Source organism: Coffea eugenioides, chromosome 10 (assembly GCF_003713205.1).
Source record: "Coffea eugenioides isolate CCC68of chromosome 10, Ceug_1.0, whole genome shotgun sequence".
NCBI classification, from domain to species: domain Eukaryota; kingdom Viridiplantae; phylum Streptophyta; class Magnoliopsida; order Gentianales; family Rubiaceae; genus Coffea; species Coffea eugenioides.
Window position 1 is genome coordinate 5,182,314 of NC_040044.1, and position 17,303 is coordinate 5,199,616.

The 17,303-nt window shown below is 35.9% G+C and overlaps 3 protein-coding genes across 6 annotated transcripts; all 3 read left to right on the forward strand.

Annotated features, from left to right (window-relative positions):
- The first annotated feature begins 1,805 nt into the window (after positions 1 to 1,805).
- LOC113749867 (aspartic proteinase-like protein 1) lies at positions 1,806 to 8,093 on the forward strand. 4 transcript variants are annotated; one of them, XM_027293735.1, is made up of 10 exons: positions 1,806 to 2,186; positions 3,552 to 3,690; positions 4,193 to 4,431; positions 4,522 to 4,749; positions 4,872 to 5,010; positions 5,127 to 5,191; positions 5,275 to 5,374; positions 6,342 to 6,420; positions 6,692 to 6,763; positions 7,663 to 8,093. In XM_027293735.1, exons 1-10 carry the CDS (start codon positions 1,897 to 1,899, stop codon positions 7,899 to 7,901), a joined length of 1,590 nt encoding a protein of 529 aa, XP_027149536.1. In that variant the 5' UTR covers positions 1,806 to 1,896; the 3' UTR covers positions 7,902 to 8,093. The 4 variants fall into 4 exon arrangements, with proteins under 4 accessions (XP_027149536.1, XP_027149537.1, XP_027149538.1 ...); XM_027293736.1 differs by having other exon boundaries at positions 6,360 to 6,420; XM_027293737.1 differs by having other exon boundaries at positions 6,342 to 6,424; positions 7,663 to 7,750.
- Positions 8,094 to 9,174: 1,081 nt separating this feature from the next.
- On the forward strand, positions 9,175 to 10,850 carry LOC113749173 (60S ribosomal protein L30). Its single transcript, XM_027292845.1, has 5 exons — positions 9,175 to 9,285; positions 9,402 to 9,507; positions 9,604 to 9,705; positions 10,414 to 10,482; positions 10,582 to 10,850. Exons 1-5 carry the CDS (start codon positions 9,262 to 9,264, stop codon positions 10,620 to 10,622), a joined length of 342 nt encoding a protein of 113 aa, XP_027148646.1. The 5' UTR covers positions 9,175 to 9,261; the 3' UTR covers positions 10,623 to 10,850.
- Positions 10,851 to 15,148: 4,298 nt separating this feature from the next.
- LOC113750253 lies at positions 15,149 to 15,838 on the forward strand. Its single transcript, XM_027294251.1, has one exon. It carries the CDS (start codon positions 15,149 to 15,151, stop codon positions 15,836 to 15,838), a length of 690 nt encoding a protein of 229 aa, XP_027150052.1.
- Positions 15,839 to 17,303: the final 1,465 nt, after the last annotated feature.

Below are 17,303 nucleotides of genomic sequence, written 5' to 3' on the forward strand. Positions count from 1 at the left end.
TCTTCAAAAAATGTAATATAAACAACCTCTAACCACTGAATTAAAAAAACCTAAAATTTAAAACTCTGCTCAACTAGTAGAAAAGACATTAATCAATCGAAACAGTAACTAACTCTTGAAATGCTTAGAGTTTTCTTTTGAAAAAAATAACTAATTCTAAAATTCATCTCAACTAATGAGAAACATTAATCAAGCACATAGGTTTGACCTTCTTTACAAAAACAAAAAAAAAAAGTAAGGTTCGATTTTCAAGCCTTCGCCTCCCTTTTCTTTTTCTTTTTTTTAACATAGTAGAGCCTTTAAAACTACACAAAATTTTCTGTCATCATTAAGTTGTGACCTTTTTAACTTTATTCATAGCAGAATCATAAAACCGAGTAAAGAACAATCAATCACTCACGAAGAACTATTGAAAAATACAAAACCTACGTTGTTTTGGTCAAAAAGATCACCTTTTAGTATCATAAACTTAACAAGGACAATGTAACGTGGCATCAGCAGAATCATTTCTCTCAAGGCAAATCATTATCTTTAATCTTAGATAAACGTAGTGTTAATTAGGATTCCTTTTTCATTGAGCAGTTAAAAACATGTAAGTGTGCCTAATTTTCTAAAGAATAATAAGACAAGGAAAAATCCGAATTGTGCGCCCCGTGACACCAAACCTCGGGCGTCACGAGGTGGTCGGAGGATGCAAAATGATTCCACGTTGAAAACGAGTTAAAGAAAGCATACGATGTGCTGACAGAAATGCCAGTTGGTCAATCATGAGACCTTTATTTCGCTCGCCATGCAGGAATTCCCCATAAAATAGTGACTAAGGAATCCGAAGCCTCTCCCCTTGAAGTTCAATTGTCTAGAGTGGGACAATTTCGATATAAATTAATATATTTTGAGTGTAATTATTAGTTTTACACTAATTCAATTATAATTCACGTTTATATTAAAATTGTATAAATTATATATCTGGACAGAATTGAAACTAAAGAGACCCCATTTCCATAAGCAAGAGGCTGAACTTATGAGCAATCAAGGATTGGGAGAGAGCTGCACTAGTTGTCCTTTACTAGAGCGATTGGATTTGGCTCTCTTTGTTCTTTGTCTTACATTTACTAGAGCAATAGGTATGAAACCTTGCATTTGAGCTTGACACCTTAAAAATATATGGTTGCATAATTAGTGGCTCAACTAGATGGTATTCTAAATTGCATCCTTTGCTAGAGTTGATTCTATTAGTTGGTCTCAAGTTTTACTTGTGTTTATGTTATTGGGAGATTCCATAACTAAAGAAACTTGTTTACAAAGTAAAAAAAAAAGTAGAACAGCTCGACTGAAACAAAAGAGACAATTTGAATACAAGTTAAGAAATATGTCAAATTCAAGAGTTAGCAAAAAGTGAAATAATCCCATTAGTTATGTTTGTAGGATCAATTTTACGAGCCATGGAGTTGATTTCTCTTAAATTTAACCAAATTTATGGGTACAAAAAGAGAATATGAAAATTAATTTCAGAATTAATTAAATTAATGGCTATGAGAAGATGAATGAATTGGATGATTCGAGAAAAGAAGCTACTATTATGTTTTACTGACAGGTTAGGAAAGTAAGAGGGTTAAATGTTGAGTTTGCCAGATTGACAAGGAATACTTGGCTACTTCAACGTATGTTTGAGTGCAAGTGAATTCAAAATTCAGTTATGCAGCCAAATTCATACGAGGGAATATACACATAAATGCTGTCCTGTCTACATCCACCTCTTTCTCTTTCCATAGAATTTCATTTCAAACACTTACTTACTGTCTCGCTCACCGCACATCTAGCTACACCAAGCATAGACTACATCTAGCTACACCAGTCATATACTACATTACTATCTTTCCCTTTTCTTGAATCCAAATGGGCACCCAAACTGCGATCACTTTCGTGCTTTGGATGTCTCTTTACACCCAATTCTCCACAGCTCTTTACTCGTCAAAACTAGTTCATAGGTTCTCTCAAGAAGCTGTGTCATACTGGTCCTCGAAAGGCAAGAACATAACGCTGCCTAAGTTGGGAAGTTTGGAGCATATGAAGGTGTTGCTGAGCAGTGATTTAAAGCGGCAAAAATTGAAACTTGGGTCCCAGGATCGACTGTTAATTCCTTCTCAAGGGAGTGAAACCTTTTTTTATGGCAATGACATGGGATGGTAACCATTGTTCTTGTTTTGTTGTTGATTTAGTTCATTTTTTTTTTATATATAATGTGTTTATATTTATGCCTGGTATGTGGCTTTTTCCCCTTCTTGGATGTGGGTTCTTTCTGAAATGAGTGGAGGATAGAGGGTTGTCAGAGTTAGAGGAGGAAAGGTAGTATAAGAGAGGTACTTCTCCCCCCCTAAAAAAAGAAAGGTTCTTTTTAAACATTTGGTTTTTGTTTTTTTTTGGGTTGAATTAAAGAATTAAGCAAGCTGGCTTGACCTCATTTGGATTTTCTGAAGAATGCGGCTTTTGAACATTGTCCTTACTTTAGCAACATTTTCATAGAAAGTGGAATAAATGAATCTGAATGCTCAGGCTAATTAGTTTAACTTTGAGGCATTAACTGGCTGTATTCTTCTTCTTGACTGATCAGTTGCTCCAAACATACAGAATCCTCTGCTCCACAGTGAGGAAATTTTTTTCGGCTTTCTTTTTGTGTCCTATTCAAATGCACTTAAAAGAAAAGAGATAAAGGAAAGGACCACGTGGGTAGAGTTGGCTACTTTGTAAAATTTTTTAATTATTTATCATTAGTATACTGACAATAAGGAATGAAGATCTCAATTGCCTCGACATAATGCATCTATTTGGTGAAATGCCACTGAGCAAGTTAATTGGATGATTGGTTAAGCTATGAATAGAGTGAGGTGCATCATTCTTGTTAGGCAGAGAAAGGATGATGAAGCAGTCATTACCTGAGTTGTTGCCATCAAACTAGAGTCTGACTCTGATATGAGGTATAAAAACTAGCATGTAAACGGGGTGTCCTGTCTTTGATCTAGGTTTTTCACAAGTAAATCATGGGCTGTAGTATGCAAACCAAAATAGTTGCATTAGATTCTGGGTTCCTCCTTTATTGCCTTATTACATGGTGGAAAACCTTGGAGTCAATGAGGCATCTAGAAGACTTTACATCGTGCCAATTGGTATAGAAAATAGCACTTTATGTTTATCTTCTTACCATTGGGTGTCCTATGCAGTTGAGATTGAGTATTTTCAGAGATCAGGGGAAAAAAAAAAAGAAAGAAAGGGAGGAGAGGAAAGATGGAAGGTAATAAGGGTGGAGAGAATCAGCAATTGTTTTGGCAACATGGGGTTACAATCACTTATCAACGTTATAAAAGGACAAAAACTGTTTCTTTTACCAGTTTTTTTAGTACTTCTTTTATTTCAAAATCTGAAAAGGTAAAATAGAATGTGGTTAATATGACAATTTCATTAGTCATTCAAAATATTTTAGATGAAATTCTCCCTTTTATGTCAAATTTTTTGTTTTATTCAATACTTTTGACTTCCATAAGTTCCTATTGCAGGCTGCATTATACGTGGATTGATATAGGGACACCAAATGTTTCTTTTCTTGTTGCACTGGATGCTGGTAGTGATTTGTTTTGGGTCCCCTGTCGTTGCATCCAGTGTGCACCTCTGTCTTCAAGTTATTACTCTATGCTGGTAGGATGTTCATTTTAAGTCTTGTTCATTTCTTATGAAGTGATTTATGAAATAACAGCTAATGCCTATTCATTTGTGCAACTTGCTCCGTGAGAGTGCTATTTGTGGCTATAGACTAATATATCATTTCTGTCTTAAGGAATTTCACTTTGATGTGTATAAGGTGGGGAACTACGAGAAAAATTGCTCTATAACGATACTGCAATGTAGTTACTATGTTTGGATAAAAGTTATGAATTCATGAACTTCAAATTCTTTATACTTTATCTAAGCTTTGAATTGTACTGATATCCTTCCATTTCAAGACATACACAATTTTGTCGGTAGCCAATGCGCTGCTATATCCCCATTTTTGTTTGTCGGCAATGTGCTGCTATATGCATCCTGTTGCAAGCTCTAGATACATTTGCTTTGAATCGTGATGTAAGCTAATAGCTGGAAGCAGGTTTAGCAGTTAATTTTCCAATAATTGATTGGCATGTTTGGGGCATCTATTGTGCAGGATAGGGACCTGAGTGAGTATGAGCCTTCCCGATCAAGTACCAGCAAGCCCCTGTCTTGCAGCCATCAATTATGCGAATTGGGTCTGAACTGCCAAAGTCCAAATGGTTCCTGCCCCTACAGTGTTAACTACTCAGAAAATACTTCAAGCTCGGGATTGCTTTTTGAGGACCAATTATATTTGACCTCAAGTGGAGGTGGTGCACCTGAAGGTTCTATCCAAGCTCAGGTCATCATAGGGTATGTTTCTTTTGTGTATTCACAGTTCTGTAACTTGACATGTACTGTAAATTTGACTGGCAAAGTATTTGCTTTTCTCACTAATTGCAGATGTGGCAGCAAACAAAGTGGCAGTGACCTAGATGGATCTGCTCCTGATGGTCTTCTGGGATTGGGACCTGGGAAAATTGCTATTCCAAGTTTGCTCGCAAGATCTGGTCTGGTTCCACATTCATTTTCATATTGTTTTGATAATAGCTATTCTGGGAGAATGTACTTTGGAGACCAGGGTCCTGCAACTCAAAGAAGTACCACCTTTGTACCATACAAAGGCGAATAGTATGTTAAGCTGCGGTTTCTTATGTGTTGCTTGGCATGATTAGTTTTCAACGTTTTTGTTGGTTTGAAAAATTTAATTGCATACTGCCTCATCTTTAATTTTCCTATGTCTTCTGTATCAGTTCTGGCTACTTCATTGAAGTTGACGATTATTGCATTGGGAGTTTCTGTTTAAAACAAAATGGATTTCAAGCACAAGTTGATAGCGGGTCTTCCTTCACCTACCTTCCTAGTGAAGACTATAAACTTTTTGTTGCTGAGGTTCTCTCCATCTCTATCTCTCTCTCTCTCTAAGTTTTCAATGTATTTTTGTTCACGATCTAAGATCAGTATCCAGTTCTTTATGGTATTTGAAATTACAATATATGTTCTTCTAGTTTGACAAACAAATGAATGCTACAAGGTCTGGCATAGAGAAGTTCCCTTACTGCTACAAGGCTCGGTAAATAACTTGTGACTTTGAAGTTGCTGTAATCTTCCATCATTTCTCAAAGCTCAAGTCAACTAATTACATTTCTGATGCAGTTCACATGGACAGCCAGATGTTCCTAGCATGAAATTCAAGTTTGCTTTGAATCAAAGCTTTGTGATAGAGAACCCCATGTTTCACATAATTGACTACCAGGTGATCTAGCAATGCACAGCAATCTGCTCAATCTTGTTGCATGTGAAAAAGAATTTAGTGCTAGAATTTCTGTGAGAATGAAATTAAAGGACGCTTTGGATTTGAAAGCTAAATCCTTTAGATTGTTTAGTATAACAATTCAAAGTTGTTCATGAGTTTTTGAAGTAAATACTCGCTAAATGTGATTATGTTTTCTTATGTCTTGTGAAGCTCTATCCATTGAAGTGGGTTGCGAGATCAACTCTTGTCTATTCTATTTCTAAGAATAAGAAACTTCTATGATCTGGATTATATTTGTATTCCATGATCTGGATTATATTTGTATCCCGAATTTTGGGTGTACTTTTGGTCAACAAGTAGAAGCATTCGTTATAACCTGCCCATTGGATGATTCCTGCTTTAGACTGTTCTCTTGAGATATCTGAGTCTAACATCAGTCCCAAAATCTTACTTTGTTTTATGAGGTTAATGATGCAATGAAGAAGGTTAGTCCAGTGGCATGTACAACATGCTTAGACATGCTTCATTTTTCATGTAGTTGTGTATATATTACACAATGTAATTGCTTTTCTTTTTATTCTTCTTGTTGCTCAGTAAATATCTTTCCTCTGCGTAACTTAGACGAGATTACCAGATTTCATTAAAGAAAAATAGATGATCTGTTATTACTTAGGCTTCTCTGGTTCTGGGATGATATGGTCTGTTACAGGCTGAACATGAAGAAGTGATTTGTCTGTCACTCTACTCAAATAATTTCATACATACTTTTTCCATTTCCTTTCTTCTATATATCTGCTTGCATTTCGATGCAGTCACATAATGTGACAATCATTTGTCTTTTCATGTTTTTGTCTTTTTTGTTCCATTAGACAGCAAATGTTGTCTTGTAGTATGAGAATTTTATTTGCAAATAACCGTTGAATTATATCACACAATATATAGCTTAAATGTATAGATTCCTCACAAGAGGAAAGTTTTGGTGCAGGGAGATGATCTGTATTGTTTGGGCATACAACCCTTGGATGGAGGAATTGGTATCATTGGACGTCGGTACTCTCGTTCTTTGCTGCTTATTTGAATCTTAAGCCTTGTGCTATTTGCCTCGCTGCAAATTTTATTCTGGCCTCCTCCTCCTCCTCCTACTTCTCTCTCTCTCACACACACACACACACATTAGTATAACAAAAAGCATCTCCTGTGTTTTACAGCTCACAACTTTTTTCAGCTTTGCCTTGTCATTAACTTCATTGATGCACATCTTTCACAAGCAACAAAAGATGCACCTCGCTTATTATCTTTCATATGTGCACTATGCAGAGAACTTTATGATGGGATACCGCTTGGTGTTTGATTGGGAAAATTTGAAGTTAGGATGGTCCCATTCAAATTGTAAGTCAACTTTCTGTGCTCAATTTGATTGTCATGAGGTTGCTTTCGTCAGCCATAAGATAAAAGGAAGGTAGTACTGCATTGGTGGTAGTTTACTTTTAACAACTGTGTTTTGACTGAGATGGCTTGATCACAATTTTCTTAATGTACGGTAGTAAATATCCTGTTTATGTGGTCCAATCACTACTTAGATGATTCACCAGTTCTTTGAATACCTAGACTGGAAGTTGTGCAAATTCAATGACTGATATCGCAATGACAGAGACAAAATATGTGCTGTTCTTGCTTAAACTGAGCTTTTTTACGTGGTGAAATGCATACTTATTCTGTCTTTTAATTTGCTTATTTGATTGATAAAATTGGTAGAGGTAGTTGCCTCATTGCCACCATAGCAGCACTCCATGGCCCCTCCCCCCCACACCAAACACACCAAAAAACAAAAAGAAGGGACTGATATGATATGATAACATTCAGAAGAAGTATCAATGAAGCAAATAAGTGGACAAAAACTTCAGTACCAATGATACTCATACTGGTGTCTGAAAATGGTGCATCTTTTGATGCCAACATGAACTTTTCCAAATGTATCCCCTTTTTCCTTTTCCACGAGAATATTTATTGGCTAAATAAAACTAATGTGAACTGCTGTTCTGCTACAATAGAATATCTATCGAAGAGGTAAGTATAATGATTTTTTCTTGCCATCATCCCATAATTAACTGTGGCTTCTTATACTGTAAATTGGAATTTATTTTCAATTGTCTCTTTTGCCTTTTTTCGTGTATTATTTTCTTTCACAAACTCACACACGACCTTAGCTCTTTGTCAATCTTCATTGAAAATATTTTCTTGATTGTGCGTTGCTTTGCTCCTTTGTATAACTAAGCTGATTTTCACAGGTCAAGACATAAGGGACAGTGACAGGGTGCATTTAACACCATCACCAAATTCTGCTGTCAATCCATTGCCAACAAATGAGCAACAGAGGACCCCCGGTGGCCATGCAGTCGTCCCTGCTGTTGCTCGTAGAGCTCCAGAAGAATCTTCTGCAGCATTGTCCGTTCACATTCTCTACAACCATTATTGCAAAACAAGTTTGTTGCTGCTACACTTGACATTATGGTTGCCGTTCTGGTAGCTCTATTTTGCATGTATCTATCTGTAAATGCTTGTTTCTTTTGTCAGGCAGTTGTAGAATGTTCAGAAAATAGTGTCTATTTTTTTCGTCCTCCTTTGGAAGCCAGATTTAGTCGAGCTAAACTACCATCATTTTGAGTACTCAGAATGAGTTGTGTTGCTTAAATGGAAACCAGGGTACTTTGTGAAAACAGTGACGAGCTTTTTCGCCGGGTAAATACTTACCATTGAAAACTACCAATACTAAGTACAATTTTACATTTTGGGATACTCATTTCTTAATTTTGGTACTAATCGGCACGTATCAAAAGGTAACCTTATTGACACTTGAGAATTTGTCCTTATATGGTGACAAAGGCATGAGATGAAAAGCTTGTTGCCTCACTCTTGCCAGGTCTCACAACTTTTTCCTCTTAGTTTAGTATGAAATTAGGACATCCGGAAAAAAAGAAAAAGCATTGACAAAGAACCATAAACACAGAACAATACAGAACTTGTTTTTCTGCTTCCTCCTTTCATACTTCTATTTTGGAGGGGGTTGGCATTGTTAACCAGAATGTGTCTGCTATTCTCTTGGCATCTTGTGACATCTTGCCTTTCCCTTCTAGTCTAGATTACTTCATAAACGCATAGATTGGAAGCTTAATTCGTCATGCTTATCAGAGGAACCATGACATACCAAAGCCACATTGGTACTCTAGGCGAGCCATAACATAATTGAAACAAGATGAGCAATACCAGCACTTAGAGGTCGAAAGCCACAACAACATAATTGAGTCCACCTATAAAAAAAAAAGACTCTACGTCATGATATTCGTGAACGATAAACATATTAACGTCTAAAGTACTGAATTGCAAATGATTCTAAATCACGATATTCGTGAACGATAAACACGTTAGCGTCTAAAATACTGAATTGAATTATCAAATACGGCTTTTGTCTTATCATTGGTTTCATTCATGCACATCTTTCACGATCAATCAATAGAAGTGTCAGTCCTATGATTATAACGAAAAGAAATATTTTGTTTTGAATTAAATTGTAATAGTATATGATTGGTCGACTCAAAACATATAACCAAATTAGAAAAACAAGTCATGTGGATTTAAAAAACGGACTACATTCCTCCCGATTTGCCCCAATTGGCCTTGTGAACAAAGCAAGCCCAAAACCTTCAGTGGGCCTATTTCATTCAATCGAAAAGCAGTCGACAAAAATTATAATCACGTGATATGCACATGCAATAAACCCTAATATTCCTCCTCGTCTTTATTACCCAATATACCAAATCGTTCCCCTTTTTCACTGTCTCCGCACAGGCTTCCGCCGCAGGCTTCAGCTACTCCGGACAGCATACACCATGGCCACCGCCGGCAAAAAGACGGTAACTTCGCCACTCCTTTTAACCCTTTTCCACTTTCCCTCTCTGTATTACTGTTTTGAATTTGTAAGTTCATTTTGTTTGGCTGGAAATTGCTAAAAGAAATGGAAAAATTGCAGAAGAAGACCCATGAGAGCATCAATAACAGGTTGGCTTTGGTGATGAAGAGTGGAAAATACACTCTTGGTTACAAAACTGTTCTCAAGACTCTCAGGAGCTCTAAGGGTAAAGTTTCTTGATTGGAGGAAATGGTTGGGTTTTGTTGAAAAGATTGGGTTTTTAAGTTTGGTTTCTGATGGAAAATGGAATAAAATTTTGTAGGGAAGCTGATTTTGATCTCAAATAATTGCCCCCCATTGAGGAAATCTGAGATTGAGTACTATGCTATGCTTGCTAAGGTTGGAGTTCATCACTACAATGGAAGTAAGTGCTATTGATTTTAATTTTAATTGAGATATATCTGATACTAATTGTGCATTTGTTGTAATCTAGTAGCAGTAATCATATGAATTGCACCAATGAGTCAGTTGGCATACCCGTTTGCGAAGCAGTAATAGTGAAGTACTAATAGTCTAGTAATTTGTGTAGGCATGAACTTGCAGAGTCTTTATGTAAGATATAACTAGCATGGTAGGATCAGACCTTTGCCATCATGTATTACATAGTTTATATGTATATTGATTTCGTTAAGGTTTAAACTATAAGAGTTGGAGTTTCACTGGGGTGTGACCACCTGTTTAGCTCCTCTGTTTTCACAGGTGATTTGGTTCTGTGCACTTAGGATTTTGGGATGCCTAGAGAATTTCTGAGTTGCTTGGTTGAAATTTGATAAATTTTTTCTTGTGGGGAGTGAATGGTCTGATTGATTAAGTCTACTCTAATTAACCTGGGAACAGGTCTAAGAGACATTTTTGGACTGTTGGATGCAATTCTGTTGCCTGACTTTGATAATATCATGAACTTCCACTCTAGGACTGTCTAATAGTGATTTTAGGACTGTTGGATGACCCCTAGTTTGTCTAGATTATTAGTTTTTGTTGTTATGACTGTTATTTGAGTCTGAATCTGCATATGTTGAGTCACATTAGTTTCATTTGCCTGAATGTCTGATGGCCACCTTCTATCCTGTAGACAATGTTGATCTTGGAACTGCATGCGGCAAGTATTTTCGGGTATCCTGTCTTAGCATCGTTGACCCTGGTAACTGTTCATGTTCTTTGTTATGTTATTGGACATATTCTTTTTCCCCATAAACAAATGATTTGCATATTATTGACTTGTACTGGGCTCATGCTGCAGGTGATTCGGATATCATCAAGTCTCTGCCCGGGGATCATTAATTCTGTTGTTTGATGGCACCATGAGATCAGAATGAGTGATGTTAAGGCTTTTGTTGAGAGGATTTTATTTTATCGCTTATTTCCCTGAATTAGAAATATTATTTTTAAAAGTTTCATGTAATAGATCCATATATCTCTCAGTTTTGTGTTAGCTGCCATCGACCTTGAGTTTGAGATTGGATAATAGAATTAATCTTCTAGTTTTACCTATGAGCACTGAATTGGTCACTCGGTCTTCCTAAGGTTTTCCTGATGGCTTGAGTGCTAACTGCTAAGCGGTGATCAATTCTTCTGGTCTACGTTTTTTGTGCACTTTTTCTCTTTAGGCAAGAATGGTTAGGTATACCTTGGATGATTTGAATCTTGTCTGTGCTAAGATTATACCTTGTGAATCTAGCCTGTACTAAGGTATGCTTGCTTACATCTCTTATAAGCTCTCAGAAAAATCCATGCTTAGTTGCTTTTTTGTTTATAGATGCTCTCTCTCAAATTTTTTTTCCCCATTTTGAAGATTGGCTAAAAAACTGAGACTGATTCTGGAAATCAGTTTAAACAGTGCCAGTTTCAAGACCTTTCGGATTCTTATATGCAAGAGATAAAAATTTGAAACCGGAAATGATACGGTGCAACTTTCTAGTTTTTTTTTTTGGGGGGGGGGGTACAACTTTTTGGGTCTAATAAGAAAGAAATGGTTTTAATCTCGAATTCTTTAATTGAGGGAGTTAAAATCCTCTCAAGAGCTTCATAAGCACCTATTGTCTTCTATAGGGCTGCACGTGAGTTGAGTCACTCGCAAGCTCAAAGCTCGACTCTAAATATATATATATATATAAAATTTTAATTTTAATAATAAAATTATATATATTTTTAATAATTTATTATTTGTTAAAAAGTTATTATTTTATTTATTTTTAAAAAATAAAATAATTATTTTTTTAATTTTTCTAAACTCGATCCGATTTAAATTTGAGTTGGATTTGAGCTTGAGTTTTATATTGAAAATTTGTCGAGTTTAATAAAATTAAGTTGAGGTTCGGCTCGATTAGATTAAAGTTTAAATCGACTCGTTTGCAACCCTAATCTTCTATACTATTGTTCAAGTGCTTTGTGTTACGTAAGCTCGTTTAGTTTCTAATCATATTTATGTACACAATCCACTCGAAAATGAAGACTACTATGTCTAAAACATCGAAAATTCCAATTTGAAAAAAAAAAAAAAAAAAAAAAGCTTATTCTGACTCGATTCTTAAAATGTGGTGTCATTTTGAATTGAATCATCCCATTTTAATGTCGGATGAATAGTTACCTGGGAAGCCCCAAGTATTGTTGACAGGTGTATAAAAAACTTACTCAAAATAAATAACATTTGGGGACAAAATCTAGCAAATTTAGTAAACTTTCCTGGCAAAGTATCACAATTCAACCGTTCTGATTTTGCTGCTATCATTGCTTTTGATTCCTAAATCCTCAACTCAGCTCCTAATTGAACAAGATTCTATTTAAAAATAAATAAATAAATAACCAGTCAAATGGAAATCCTGCAAAAGAACGCAGGAAGCAAATCAAACTCGTATTGTTTTGGTAATCTCACGATGTTTTATTCTAGCGCGAATCCAGGTTTCTTGGCAGATGAACAATTCTGAATCTTAGACGACTTGCAAGTTTGTTTGGATTGCTTCATATTTCCCCAATTTTATTTGCTTACATCATCTTTACAATTTTCAATACACCTTTTTATCTTCCCAATATCTTTTTATCTCACATACATCACATTACAAAAAGTGCTACAGTAAAAATATCCCAAATAACTTACAATCCAAACAGAGTATTGTCCTGCTTTCAATCCAATTTTATTCAACTGACTTGAGATTGTTTGTCTTTCGATCAATCCAGGCAGTTGCGTACGAAACTGTCAATCCAGGCAGTTGCGTATGTTTGTATTCCATATATATGCCCAAACGGCCCAAACCTATGTTTATTTCCATATGGATGCTTCTTTTCTCTCTGGAATAGGTAGTTTTATAGTACAAGACTTCTACCAAAAACAACTTTTACCTACAAACAAACAATTATATCCATCCCCTTTGATTGAGGTTACAGATCTATCAAGCCCCAAACCAAATCTGTCCTTAAAAAAAAAAAGAAAAAAATCAAGGGTAGGAATTTACAGTAAATGATTATGAGGGATCTCAACGGTAGATTCCAAGTTCAGATAAATAATTTGTGGATAATGTAGATCTTAACTCTAGATACAGCGGATAATTTTGGTACGGACATGGACTGCTAAGACAGTGATGCTTGGATATCGTTTTTGATTTCTTTGTATTGCTTCGTCTGGTTATAAAAATATTTTATTGTGGAACAGTTTCTACTCTCTCTTATTGCCATTATTATTGTTGTTGTCATTTGGAAATGGGTTGATTACCATTTAAAAGATTATTAACTCCAAGAAACACAACTTACGACTTTTTTTTTTTTTTTAGCACCGATATCCCCACCCTTAGGCTTCGTTTGGGAGTGGAGGATTCGGACAGAAAAGAAAGGGAAAGAAGAGAAAGTTAGCTTTTCTTTCGTTTGTTAGTTTTTAGTAGGAAAGAAAAGAAGGGAAATGGAATGATTTAAGAGGATGAATAGTATGCAAAATTTTTCCTTCCAAATTGGAGAGAAATGGAGAGAAAGTTGGAAGAAGCTTATGAAATTTTTTTAAAATACCCATTTTATCCTTAAAAATGTCTTGAACAAATATTTAATGACTTTCATATCCAAAATCATTCCACTAATTCTCAAAACTCCCAAACAACATAACAATCCCTTCTCTTCTCTTCTCTTCTCTCATAACTTAAGTTTTCCCTTCTTTTCTTTTCTATCCTAAACTCCCAAACTTAGCCTTAGTGACACTAATCCGGATTCGATCTGGAGAGCGCCCGCAGAGTCCGACTCTTATTCAAGAGTGAAAGTTTAGTCCAAAACTTTTCAAGACGCCACATGCAGGAATCGAACTTTCTGTTAGCATTAACAACCCACTTACCAGCTGTCCCAATCACATGGCTTACTCCATACAACTTCTATGTTAACAAATAGATAATAAAATATTTCTCACATCTTTGATTCTTTACTTTTTCTCGTTCAGTTTAGCATTTGTCACTGTTGTAGGTTCTACTAATTTTTTTTAAGGGATCAACTGTGATTTTTCACCTACTTATGACTCGAATTCAAGATTTATTGGTTAAAACCTTAAATGTGAAGTTGTCTTACTAACTAATCAGCACTCTTATCAACCGTATAACACTATTGTGACTCGAATTCTTGATCTAGTGATTACGGTGAAACAATTATCAATTAAATTATACATTGTTATCAATTTGATGACAATTAAGTGAATTAACTATTTAATACTTTTTGTGGGACCTATGCCTTGTAAAAGGACATGGAATTGATTTAGAATTAACTTTCATGATCCAACAATATACATAATTCGTTTCAGAAATCTACCCAAGATAAATGGAGCCTTCATCTCGATCCATAGTATATATATGCACGGGAGTAGAACTCCTGGATTTCGCACAGACGAACACACACACAAAGATCATCATGCAGATTTCAACGAAGGGACGCAATCTCCTCCTAAGTGACACATACATTAAAAATGTCAAATAATTGACAGTTGTTGCCCTCGTGGCACAAAAAATCCTCCACGTGTACCTCCCAGTGACACGTGTATTTGACAATTTCTCCAAAATCCAACATAATAGATTCCAACTCATCCACTATTATTTATCCTCTTTTATTGACCCAATTTATAAATCAATAAATAACCAACCTCAGTTGATGTAGGTCCTCCTGACCGTGTTTTCTCTTTAGAATTTTTTTTGGAATATGATCTAAAGTTATTTAACTCTCTTCAAATTTCTACAATAAATTAGATGAGTCTCTCAATAGATTGGTTTATTTGCTCCCAATATAGGATTATTTGTAATAATGTTGTATTAAAAAAAATCAATAAATAAAGTTACAAGATCACAATCACAATCATCCAAAAAAAAAAAACAAAATTCTTGTGCCAATCCTACCGAAATAATATAACAAACAACAAAATAGTCCCAATCCTTTTTTTTTTCTCCCAAAGAAATACTATATTAAATTCAAACAATATCTCAAATTTTATCCTTATTATTATCATAGTTTCATCAAACATAACTTTTACATTTTTACCATCCAAAATTGGATGTTAGACCTATCCCAAACTCACGTCCTTAATCCACCCAATCCCCGAAGATACTATGACTCCTATATTAGCTGGCACTGCCAATCTTTCCCTCTCTTCAATATTCTGCTCTTCTCGATAACCCCTATCCCCTATATTTATCCTTTTTTTTTTTGTTAAAACTATCCCCTATATTTATTCACCCCTTTTTCACTTAGCCGCATTCCGCCCCATGCACCCCTCCACCGAAAGCCCTCAACAACCCAAAATTCTTTTTTCTATGTAATTCTTTTCGTGTAAATATTTTTTCATCCCATCTCTGATGAATTACCTAGAAGACTCATTCCAGAGCATAGCTCTAGACTTGGGCGATTGCATTGGAACGGAGAGTTGTGTTGATCTAAGAAGTGACATTGATCAAGAATTTTGCATGGTCCAAAAGACCCGTGGCAGGAGGGGGAATCAACGGCTGGAAAGAACGGAGAAAGAGTATCCGCCGCCGATACCGTGGCTGGCACGCACCGAAAACTTGCCATCCCACATGCCCTGGATTATGAAACGGTATTACACTGACGACGGCAGGTTAATAATCAAGGAGGAGAAAGTTAAACGGCATGAATATTTCCAAGCGAATCGGTCCAATGGCCGTCTAACTCTTCATCTTGTCCCTTTGGACGACGACGTATTGGACGATGATTGCAATGAGGAAGAGTTTGAGGTTGCATGTGATTGGGAGACTGATGGGATGATCAGCAGTAGGGATGATTTTGATGGTGAGACGGATGACCATCGGACGATTGTGCAGGAAGAATCAAGAAACAAGAAATCTGAGTCTTGCATGGATAATGGAGGGGGTGCTATAGTAGGTGGTGACCGTGGCGGCGGAGGAGGAGGCGGCGGTGGAGGCGGTAGAGGGCAATGTTATATGTATAGTAGTAGTTTGGGTAGGAATCCTTGTATGTTAGGTGCAGGTGGGTTGGCGGTAGCAGCGGTTAGGCCTGTTCATACTTGACTAGTTCGGCATTGTTGTCCATTCTTCTGGGAAAGTAGGGAGAGATGATTTCTTCTTTTTATTTCCTTTAATCTTTTGTTATTTTGATTTTTTGATTTATGTTTAGATTATGGGATCTTTGATGATTTTTTCATATGTTGCTTAGTTTTAATCAGTATTAAAGCTAGTTCTCCATTTTAGTTTTGTCAAATTACTTGCGGATTATGAGGGGGTCTCTCATGCATGTTTTAGGGCAGTGCTGTGGACTGTGGCTTGTAAGCTGTAAATCATAAACAGAGGACTTTGCGTTTAGGAGGGGGGGAAATGGTAACAGCCCTTTTCTAAAAAAGGAGAGAGGGGGGTGGGGGGTGGGGAGGGAAGGCCGGAAGGGAGAAGGAAAAAACATGGGAAATTCTGGCTCTCATGGATCAAGAAAGCCTCACAACAGTAAACAAGTCGGGAAACAATGAAATGGAAGAAGGAAAAATTACTACTAACTATGGTAAATTAACAGCGAGCTTTGCTGGAAATTGCTGGAAAGCATTTTGTAGCATTATATCATGGGAATGATTCCTTTGCAGTAAGATTGTCATTAAATCATTTTTTTTAGAGAAAAAAAAAAGAGGGAAAACATCATTAAGTACCACCCTTGATCCATGAATGGTATAATCATCTGGATACCAGTCTGGACTTGAATCAACGTCTTTATGTGCCACACGGTCAATAATTAATTTCTTAGCATTTAGGCAATATCTGGATTTTTGAGTTGAAAAAAAAAAAAGAAATAAAAGGGGGTTATCCATTGCGAATAAATCTAGCATTTGTTGTAGTACATTTTTCTTTCTCGGTTATTTAACTCATATCCTCAATGACTAGACAACAAAAAGCGGTGCTGACTTGTTTTCGGAAGCATTCACTTCAATTCAACTGTTAAATATTCCCATCTGCAATTGCATGCCAACTTGTGAATTAAATGTCACCTTCTGGGGTTTTCCGTATTTGCTGGACAGCTCAAATTAATCAATGTAACCTGCTTAATCTACATATTCCGTTCAGGGTTTGATTAGCAAGCAATTAATCAGTAGAACTTATTAGTTTATACTTTTAATGTTTAGAGTTCAATTACTTAAAATGATTTGTAGTCCTCACTGCAAGAGCTGTGATTATGAACACAAACAGTAGCATTCACCTGATTCCGAAATTCATTGTACATTCTAAGGTTTTGTAGTTGATTAAACACTCCCTTAATATGCCATTAAACGTCAATAAGCATATAAAAAGTCTAATTCTCCACAAAAAAAAAAGGCTTATAGCATCTTTAGTACGTATTTTCTAATGTTATATAGATAGCTAAAAACTAAACACAATTAGTAACCCCGTTTAACCATGGGTTGAATGTATTACAGCATGTAGACTTCTTGTTTTGCTCCGTCTATTGCTATTTTTCTTGATGCCTGAACAATTGGAATTCCAAGAAGAAATGGAT

Excerpts from the sequence above, each read along its gene's own strand:
- LOC113749867 (XM_027293735.1), top strand. The coding sequence starts at position 1,897 with ATGGGCACCCAAACTGCGATCACTTTCGTGCTTTGGATGTCTCTTTAC. Across the intron at positions 5,011-5,126 it reads ATAAACTTTTTGTTGCTGAG|TTTGACAAACAAATGAATGC; the intron begins GTTCTCTCCATC and ends ATGTTCTTCTAG. Across the intron at positions 6,764-7,662 it reads AGGATGGTCCCATTCAAATT|GTCAAGACATAAGGGACAGT; the intron begins GTAAGTCAACTT and ends TGATTTTCACAG.
- LOC113750253 (XM_027294251.1), top strand. The coding sequence starts at position 15,149 with ATGAATTACCTAGAAGACTCATTCCAGAGCATAGCTCTAGACTTGGGC.
- LOC113749173 (XM_027292845.1), top strand. The coding sequence starts at position 9,262 with ATGGCCACCGCCGGCAAAAAGACG. Across the intron at positions 9,508-9,603 it reads GACTCTCAGGAGCTCTAAGG|GGAAGCTGATTTTGATCTCA; the intron begins GTAAAGTTTCTT and ends AAAATTTTGTAG. Across the intron at positions 10,483-10,581 it reads TCTTAGCATCGTTGACCCTG|GTGATTCGGATATCATCAAG; the intron begins GTAACTGTTCAT and ends CTCATGCTGCAG.